The following is a 9522-nucleotide window of genomic DNA, read 5'->3' on the forward strand; positions in this document are numbered from 1 at the left end:
CCCGCTGGCAGTGGGAGCACAGCCTGTCTTTCTCTCTCTCTTTCTGCGGGCGCGGAGGGTGTGCTGGCTGTGCCGAAAAATAAAAGCGCCGTTTTTCAGTCAACGAGTGTCTGATTCACTGTGTCCGTCCTCGCCGAACTCCAAAATAGTACCATACTCTTTAGCCTATTTGCTCATGTATGAAATAGCCCTTCAACTCAATATATTCGGCTGGCAGCATTATGTTAACAATATCACAGACACGCCCAAAGCACCGAAACTTTTCTTTTAAATGCCAGCAAAAAAGAAACAATACTGAATAATACTGAAACTGAAAGTATACAGTACTTCAAAACAACTCGGTCCCCACCTGTGAACTCTGGAGCGCGGCAGCACTTCGTTGAAAAGTGCAGAATTAAGAAACTATCTTTCCATTCCGACAGGTATCTTCACAGTTCTTTACTTTAGAGTTACTTTGGCTTATTAATCTAACATTTCAACGCGCAGTTTTAGTAAGACATGTATCTGAAAATTAACCGAAAATACCGCGAAAGTCCTTTCGCTTTCGACTTGTTTACCTAAGGATTTTAGGTTACCTAAATAATTGTGTGTTCTTTTTTTAAGACAAATAGATATTTACCGAAAAAAAATACAAATCATTGTAAACGTACGCATCGAGTGGAACTTATTCGTACATTTTACTAAAAATTTTAGCCAACCTGAATGTCTAAAATATCGACAATACTGAAAGCCCTATTTTCTCGATTTAAAATGATCTCTTCACACATACAGCTATGTCTTTTCGAAAACACGTTGCATATGTTTACACCAAAATCCATAAAGAGAGTAGGGAGTTACTCTTTTTCAATTATTTTATATCTTTAATCAATACATATAATCTGTTATTTTCTCTGTTTTCCTGTAAAATATTAGGTGTATGAAGATACCAGCCCATGAACAAAAAACATTTTATTTCAATTATGAATTAAGGTCAAATCTTGAGTGTGTTTTTAGGGTCATCATTAGGATGAGAAGTCCTAACTCGTTGTCCATGAGTTTTACAAATTCAGCTTCCTTGTACCATATCTTCTATCTGACAGAACAGCCCAGTCTTGTCACCCTCCATGTTTTAGTGCTTCATCACACTGAAGTCTTTCCTGGCTTTCACATTCTTGTTCTTAATGGAGGCAAAAGGTTCAGGAATTGTTTGCCTTCCCATACTACTCTTTTCTATTTATTCTTTGGCTTTGGCTTTCTAAAGGATCGTCTTTGCTGTTTCCTTTGATACAGTGAGATCTATGGAACTAAATCTGAAAGCAGGATGTACAGTTTAGAAAAGGGTTAATATTGTACAATCCAACTGTTTTTGATTTTTGTTGTTTTCCTATATCAACTTTTGTTTGTATGGCTACCAGCTTTTCTGTTTTATTTTTTATTGTGGTTTGCATTTAATTATGCAGAACATTTTTTTTCAGTACCTCTTCTTACTGTAATGTGTAGTGCATGGTTCAATTACAGAGTCACAACATCATATAATGTCTCATTTAAGCATATTGATTTACTTAAAACAGCTGTTATCCTATTGCACGGCTTATGGTTGGAGTTTCCCAGATGCTAAAATCCATGTTGTCTGAAGCACTCCAGAGCCTTCTGTCTGAAAGAAAACATGATTTTAACTGAAAGAATATTCATTTCAAGGAGTAACTAAGGTAAAGCACAATTAAAACGTTTATTTTTTATTTCTTTATGACTGAATTTTAAATTTGTGCAGGGGGATGCGGTTTCATTATAATTATCCACACTTAGTAGAATTTGAGAAAGGTTGCCAAGTATCTCTATAGCTTTGACTGCCAATCTATACTGTCATTTTACCTGAACCAATGCTGTAAACTGCAAGCAGAAGTGCATTAATTAACTTAAACATAAGAGCTGAATTAACTCAAAAGAAGATGAGAACATTAATCTTAAACTGTACATCATTCTAATTTACTATACATGTTGCCTCATTTCTTTGACAACAGGTTATAAGCAAGCCATGTTCCAAGGAATAATTGAACGTTTAACTCTTCTTCTTACTCTTTTTGCAACAACAGGTAGGTAGAAATACTACTACATTTAAAAGTAGTATAAATAAATACTACTAAATGTTTAATAAACTTAATATTAACTTAGCTGCAAATTGAAAGATTGATTTATTAATTGACTGATTGTTTTTTTTTGTTTTTTTCACAGGTGCACTTATCCTGAATGTTGTGGGAAATCAGAGTCAAAATGTATTGCTTCCATGTACATTCAGGCCACCGATTAATTTTAGTGTTGAACATTTGGTTATTAACTGGCAAAAAGCAGAGCACAATACAATTCTACACAGTTTTTATGACATGTCAGACCATCCAGATTTCCAGCATGACCAGTTTAAAGGAAGAACAAAATTGTTTCAGCAAGAATTTTCAAAAGGAAATGCCTCTCTTTTTCTTATGGCAATAACACCACTGGATTCTGGAACATATATTTGCTTAACAGCCTTAAATGAAAAAAATGATTTTACAATTAATGAAGTGACACTCAAAGTTCAAGGTTTGATATGGCACTTAATTCTTTGTGTGTGTGTGTACGGAATGTTGCCACTTCTTTCTGAAGTTGGTCAGTCTGTAAGTTTATAGACATACCAGATACTTCCTTAATGTGTAAATCAACTAGACAATAGCCAAGAGAATTAAGTAACCTGAACCTGAACATGTACAGCTGTACAACAGCTATTGTACAATTCAATATGAGTTGAATTGAAATTGTAACATAATTTGGGGTTTGAATTGATAGGGACGGTCTATATGTATCCATGTGTTACTTTCTGTGTGGAGTCTGTTTGGATGTTTTTGTAAATCGACAAGTTTACACTTTCCTATATCGCTGTAATAATAATGGATTATTTAATCTTGCTACTTCTGTTTTCTTTGCTGTTTTTGAATTAGTTTAATTGCCTGCCTTATGTAAAGTGCATGAAATGCCCTTTTCATTCAGTCAAAATACTTTAGCATAGCTAACCTTGTATGTTTTCTTTATCACTGTAGTTTTCAGCAATGGAGGAATTTAAATTTGTTGAAACAGATTGTTCAGTATTCCTCGGATATTTAAAATGCCTTTATGAGAAACGTAATGATAACATAATATGAACCTGATTGCTTTCACAGTAGTTTTCCACAACCTTTATGTGACTGTGAAGACATTTTACTGAAAAAGAAAATGTGAAAGTTGGCCCAGGTGCCAGTGTATGCACATCTGTGTCTGTGTGTGCACTGCGATGATAATGATGATATAGGGAAGTGTTAATTCATCAATTTACACAAACATACTAACTATAGTAACGTCATACAAAGTAAGTGATTCATGCATACTGTGATGCTGGGGCTTAGCTGTTACCATGATTGAGCTCTTTTTGGTTTATTCTCTAATATCTGGAAAACTGAGCAGGGAATAAGTGCAGGTGCCAAGTGCAGATTTATTCATTGGTGAAGGTGAGTATTCAAATGGAATTCACAGCTTATAGACTGAGTATATGTATATGTAACAATTTTAAACTGAAACTAAATGGTATTTCTTTTTAGACTCCTAGCTCTCTGGCTAGACCTTATCCCAGGCGCTAAAAACTAGGGAAAGTGAAATTTAACAATCCTGATTTCATGATCTGCATAATCACGAGTACCTCTCGACCACCAACGCTCACACACGAATTAATCAATTGTCATTCATCACACTCTTCCCTGTTTATACCCTCTCACTCCACTCAGTCCCCAACCAAGTTCTAGTTTTAAAACTTGGATTTTTGCCTTTTGCCTTTGGATTTGGTTGCTTATTGGTTCCAGTCATTCTCACGCTTAGCGCCGCATAGGGTCCAACCTGGTGCTTCTAACGCCATCTTTGACATCCTGACATGCTGGCACACTTTTAACATTAGCTGGTCTTTAATAAACCCTCTTGTGGTCTCGGAAAGACTGTCTTTAGGAGACTTTCTGCTATTTGTGTTCTTTTACTCTACCTGAGTGATTAATGAGGTCAGATCTATTCTTCAGTTATGTCTCCCCACAAATCTGTGTTTTTTAGATCACTAGGCAGGAATGGCCTTCAGGCTGTGCCTCCTGAACTCTGGGAGCTAATTGTAATTCTTCTCTGCTGGGTTTTCCTCTTTTAAGAAATCATTTGTTATTATTTTCTAAATGGTACCTTTCCTTTTCCCAATATAGTATAGGGGCTCACGAATCAGTACAGATCTGGTTACGCTTTGACTTACCATGGGTGGCATTTGTTTTTCAGATATAATATTCATAATCCTATATGGTCAGTTTCTATTGTCTTTAATCACCACATACATAATATTGTGTGAATCATAAGCTTGGCTTTGATATCCTTTTCATTTCCTGTTACATTCCCAATGACATACTGTAATTGTTTGTACTTTGAAAGACTGAATAGGGTTACTTAAATTATTATTATGGTTATTCACAGATTTGAAGGAACCAGATAAAAGTGAAACATGGGACACCAGACTTTTATTAGTCCTTTTGTTCCCAAGTTTGCTTGCTGTTGCCATTTATGTTATTCTAAGAAGACGAAAGATTCACATGCATGTGACTGAAGGTAAATTCAGCTTTCAGTTGTTTCTATATCAGATTGGCTATATGGCTACAAAATATTTTAATTATTACAAGCTTCTATAAAATTGATATTGTGTGATATTGTTACACAAATGTTGAACTACTACAACTACTAATGCAATTCTTAATTTTAGGCCAAAGTATTTTGAAAAGATGAAATCCCTTTACATTCAGTAGTAATGTTTTTTTATGTTAAGCTTTTTTTAGTGTACTGGTTTTCACCTTATGCAGTTTTGCATATAATGGATTTACTGGAGATACAATTATCATTATTATTATTATCAAATTATCAGATACAATACAAGCTGTTTGTTGAATTTGTTACATAGTTGAATATGTCCACATATCTGCTTGGATATTTGAGAACTTTGCCAGATGAGTTTTCCCACTCTTTATATCATTAATAGAAAATAGTATGATAGTGCAAACAAACATCATACAGTAACATTTTACAAGTAAAAATTGAAATAACCTGCAGCAATGTGGAAACACTGTTGTGAAGCATAGTTTTAAACTTTAAGTTAAAACTAAACTGAAATTTATGTAATAATATCTAATAAATATGTTTAGTTATATGAAATGTAGGCCAGAGGAACAAAATCTATGATTATGTCGAAGAACTTAACAAAGTTTACTTTTTGAAGAGTATGTATTGAGGTATAAACAAATTTGCTATGTCTGACTAGTTCATGCTTCTTTTTAATGAAATTGTTTTTTCTTTGTCCTTAGACTGTGTGCCATTAATCAGTATAAAAAAACGTAAGTGTTTTTTTGCTACTCCAAAATAATGTACAGTATATCACAAAACACACAATGTGAAGTATAAACATATATGAACAATGTATATTAAATACTTTATGTGAAGTAGACAATAACTTTTTTCTTGAAAAAACACTTGCTTAAAAATTGTGGGAAATTAAACACTTTTTTTGACACTTGACCAAATATGTTAGTGTTAACATGCAGGATAAAATGAACACTGTGTTGGATTGCATTTTCTAAGATGTTTGACATAGTTCAGTAAACATTCAAAATAACGTTGTTTTTTTATGCAGATTTTGAAAGTATTTATTTTCTTTTTTTAGGAGACATTGAAATGTACAAGAAAAGTATTTTGAATGAATATAACATGATTGATACAACACGTATTATATCAAGAGACCTTGATATTGTAGATCCAAAAATGTTGGCATCTGGAACTAGTAGAGAGCTAATGAACTACAATATGACAACGGAAAAAGAACCACTTGATGATTTCTTGACTTTGAAGCAGTGTCCTGCTGGAAAGCGAATTCTGCTAATAGCAGATGCTGGAGGCGGAAAAAGCTGCATAATGAAAAAAATGGAGTTGGTCTGGGCGAAAGAGACAAATTTATCAGATACATGTATCTTGAACTTTAGCTGTACTGTGCTAAATTCGGTTAATAAGGCATTAAGTGTTAAAGAATTTTTAAATCTGAAAGAAATACCTTCGACACTAGCTGATGCATTGCTCCAAAATCCTGATCGCATAATTATTACTTTGGATGGTTTGGATGAATTCATACATGTGTTAAACTTACACAGCACAGCCAACACTTCGGACACAGTCAGCTTTACAGATACATTACAGATAGGTGACCTGGTATCAAAAATAATAAAGAAGGAGCTGCTACCTCAAGCTTCTGTAATTGTCACTTCCAGGAGAAATTTTGACAGTTCTCTCCCCAGATGGTTTGACCGTTGTGTCATTTTACCAGCTCTTAACATAAAAGAAATCAAAGTATTCTGTGAATCTTTTTGTGAAGATAAAAAAATGTCAAATGACATTTACAGGCAAGTTATAGAAGATGAAACATTGTCTTGTTTAGCATCAGTTCCTTTGCACAGCTATTTTATGTGCCAGCTGGAAAAGACAAACAGTAAAATGTTAAACAAGTCAAACACATGCAGTAGTGTGTTCATTGGATATATATCAAGTTTAGTTAGCTCCACCTTGAAAGACTATGCAGATACTCAGGAAGAAGTTAACCATTTAACCATTAATGAAAAGGAAGAGAAAATCATTAAATGTGTGGAGAAGCTTGGGAAATTGTGTTTGGAGACCCTCAATTCTGGACAATTGAAAGTAAAAAATATTGACATGAGAAAATATGGCTTGGAACCCAAAGTCTTGGAGTACTTCTCTAATGTGCTCCTCAAGAAGAAAAATCGAGAAGAAGAATATTTTGAATTCTCTCATGGCGTTTTCAAGGAGCTTTTTGCCGCATCATACTTTGTCCATTCCATAGAAAATGATGATGAATTAATCACAGCTCTCAATACATTGCTGTTTCTCAAAGACGGTATGAGCAGCATCTCAAAGACAAAAAATGATTTTCAACTTTTTGAAGATATGAAAATGAAACGATATACGTTATCCAGGCTTTTCATGGGGGTTTTGGCATCACAAACAGACCTCTTCTGCCAGACAGGATCTGACATTTCTGAGAACAGAAAGAAACTCTTGATGGAATGGTTTCAGGAGCGGATTCCAAAGTACACATCAGAAGACCAGCTGAATCTCCTGCATTGTTTGTTTGAGCTACAAGATAAACATATAACATTCCATGTTTCGACTTACATAAAGGAGGTCGATCTACTTAACACTCCCCTAAGCAGTGTGGATGTCATAGCTCTTAGTTACAGCCTTCGACAGTGTAAACTTGACAGGCTTGATTTAAGATTGTGTGAAATTGGAGATGAAGGCATACAACAACTGAAAGATGTCATCGCAAACAGCAAGGATGTCAGGTATTTTAGTGCAATAATTCAATACATTGCTTTTTAAAAAATGTTTTTTGATAACTGTTTATTAAAAAATTTGTACTTTTTGTTTTCTGTTGAATAGAATCAGTGCCAACAAACTAACAGACAAATCTGCTGAAGTAATCGGCCGTATCCTAAAACTGAAGGATTGCAATGTGGAAGAACTTTCGTAAGTATCTCTTTGAAATTTGTTGTTATTTTATATATTATGAGGTACTTAAATATTCATCTGTCACACTAAAATTGTGCATACTAAAGTTAAAATAAGCAACGTCTGTCTTATATTTAAGGATTGGAACAAATAACCTTCAGTCTTCAGGGGCTTGCAAAATATGGGAAGCTCTTGAGGTAAACAAGAGCCTGAAGACTCTTTATTTACACCATAATAACATTGCCGATGAAGGAACAGAACAGATGAAGAGGTTCTTAAGCAAAAACACGAGGCTCTTTAAGATCAAGTGAGTTCAGGAATTAATTTATCCTATCTTAGTGATATTTTTATAAACATTCATGAATGGTTTTATAACCTTCCTTTGGATTATTGTTGCAAGTCAGAATTCATTTCTATGGAACATTAATTGGGGGTTGATTTTGTTGTTAGCTATCAATATTTCTTTTGTTTTTAATAATAATTTGAAGCTATTTTGAGACAAATAGTTAATGAACAAATCTTCAATAAAAATTTTCTTTGTTGCAAATATACTGTAGTTTTAGGTATTATGAAGGACTGTGTCACATGTTTAATTAACAGGGTTTTTGTAAATATATTCACAGGCATATAAAGGCATAGAAACACAATAAAGAGTATTGGAACCTGTAGTATTTGTTGCATTTTTAATGTTTCTCAGTATATTAATAGCTTACCATTTCTTTGCATTTTGATTCAGTGTTTTAAAAACATTCTAAACCTTAGTGTAGCACATTTTCAGGCAGTTAAATAGGGTTTTCATATGTACCTAGGAACTTAAATGATTTAATTTGTCTATTTTTATAACTACTGATTCTTTCTACTTGTTATTTTAGTTTGTGTGGAAATAATTTTTCAACACGAGGTCTGGGAAACATCACGGATATCAGAAACTGCACGAAGATTGAGATTGCAACTACAATTACTGAGGATAAGCCATTCTTTACTTTTGTCCAAGAGAAAGTGGACACGTTGCAAGCAGAAATTAAACAGTATAACCCTGGATGGGTAAAAACATGCCTTGAAGCAGTTAAGAAAGACCTTGAGGAGAACGTTTCACCCGACGCACAAGCTTTGCTGGTGAAAATCAAACATTTACTAGCTGAATTCAACCAAAGTCCTGTACCTGCTGTACAGTATGACCACAGCCCTGTCTGAACCACATCCCCCAGAAACCTCTCAGAAACCTGACCTGTAGCTGAAAACAGTTGGTCAAGAGACTTTTAAAGTCAGGAAGCAGAAGCTTCCTGTGTCAGTCTGTTGGAGTGATGTCTACCGGCTGAAGGGCAGAAGGAAGAACCTCTGTATGTGCCATTCAACTGAGGGAGAAGGACTAACTGTACATAAACAACTTTGTCTGCTCACAAAACTATGTCAATTTTGTGGAATGAATGTGTGAGTTGAGAGATTTGAGTTCTGTGGAAGTTTGGTTTTGAAGAGTCTGAGAGCTTGATCCCGGAAAGCAGTTTAGCTGCTTGACAATGCTAGAGATAGACTTCAAAAAGACCTTAATATCTTGAAAAGGAGTTTAGGCTTTTGTTTTGGTGTTTTGAGTGTAATAGATTTTCATATGTACCTAGGAACTTAAATGATTTCACTTATCTACTTTTATAACTAGTGATCTTTTCGCCTGTTCTTTTAGTTTGTGTGGAAATAATTTTTCAACACAAGGTCTGGGAAACATCACTACAATGCAACTACAGTTACTGAGGATGCACTGTAATTACTGTGGATACACATTTAAGATCTAGTTACAATGTGCCCAGAGTGGTTGTTGCACTTCATAAGGCCTTTAAGGATTATTCTTATCCAGTGATATTAATCCGTTTTTTCTGCATGTTAATATCACATGCTGCTCTTGAAATGTCCTGGTATATAGCATGCTGATTTGAATTAAATGAATTTGTAAAGTGAAAA

The 9522-nt window shown here is 34.4% G+C and overlaps 1 protein-coding gene across 2 annotated transcripts; it reads left to right on the forward strand.

Annotated features, from left to right (window-relative positions):
• The first annotated feature begins 296 nt into the window (after positions 1-296).
• LOC148829798 (NACHT, LRR and PYD domains-containing protein 1 homolog) lies at positions 297-9522 on the forward strand. Of its 2 annotated transcripts, XM_088923817.1 has the most exons (10): positions 297-422; positions 1551-1688; positions 2001-2072; positions 2212-2556; positions 4483-4614; positions 5361-5390; positions 5717-7403; positions 7501-7587; positions 7709-7876; positions 8442-9522. In XM_088923817.1, the coding sequence occupies exons 3-10, from the start codon at positions 2015-2017 to the stop codon at positions 8761-8763; spliced, it is 2829 nt and encodes a 942-aa protein (XP_088779943.1). In that variant the 5' UTR covers positions 297-422; positions 1551-1688; positions 2001-2014; the 3' UTR covers positions 8764-9522. The 2 variants fall into 2 exon arrangements, with proteins under 2 accessions (XP_088779943.1, XP_088779944.1); XM_088923818.1 differs by lacking the exons at positions 297-422; positions 1551-1688; positions 2001-2072; positions 2212-2556 and adding an exon at positions 3451-3494.

The sequence above is a fragment of the Atractosteus spatula genome, chromosome 8 (genome assembly GCF_055471065.1).
Source record: "Atractosteus spatula isolate fAtrSpa1 chromosome 8, fAtrSpa1.hap1, whole genome shotgun sequence".
Taxonomy (NCBI): Eukaryota; Metazoa; Chordata; class Actinopteri; order Semionotiformes; family Lepisosteidae; genus Atractosteus; species Atractosteus spatula.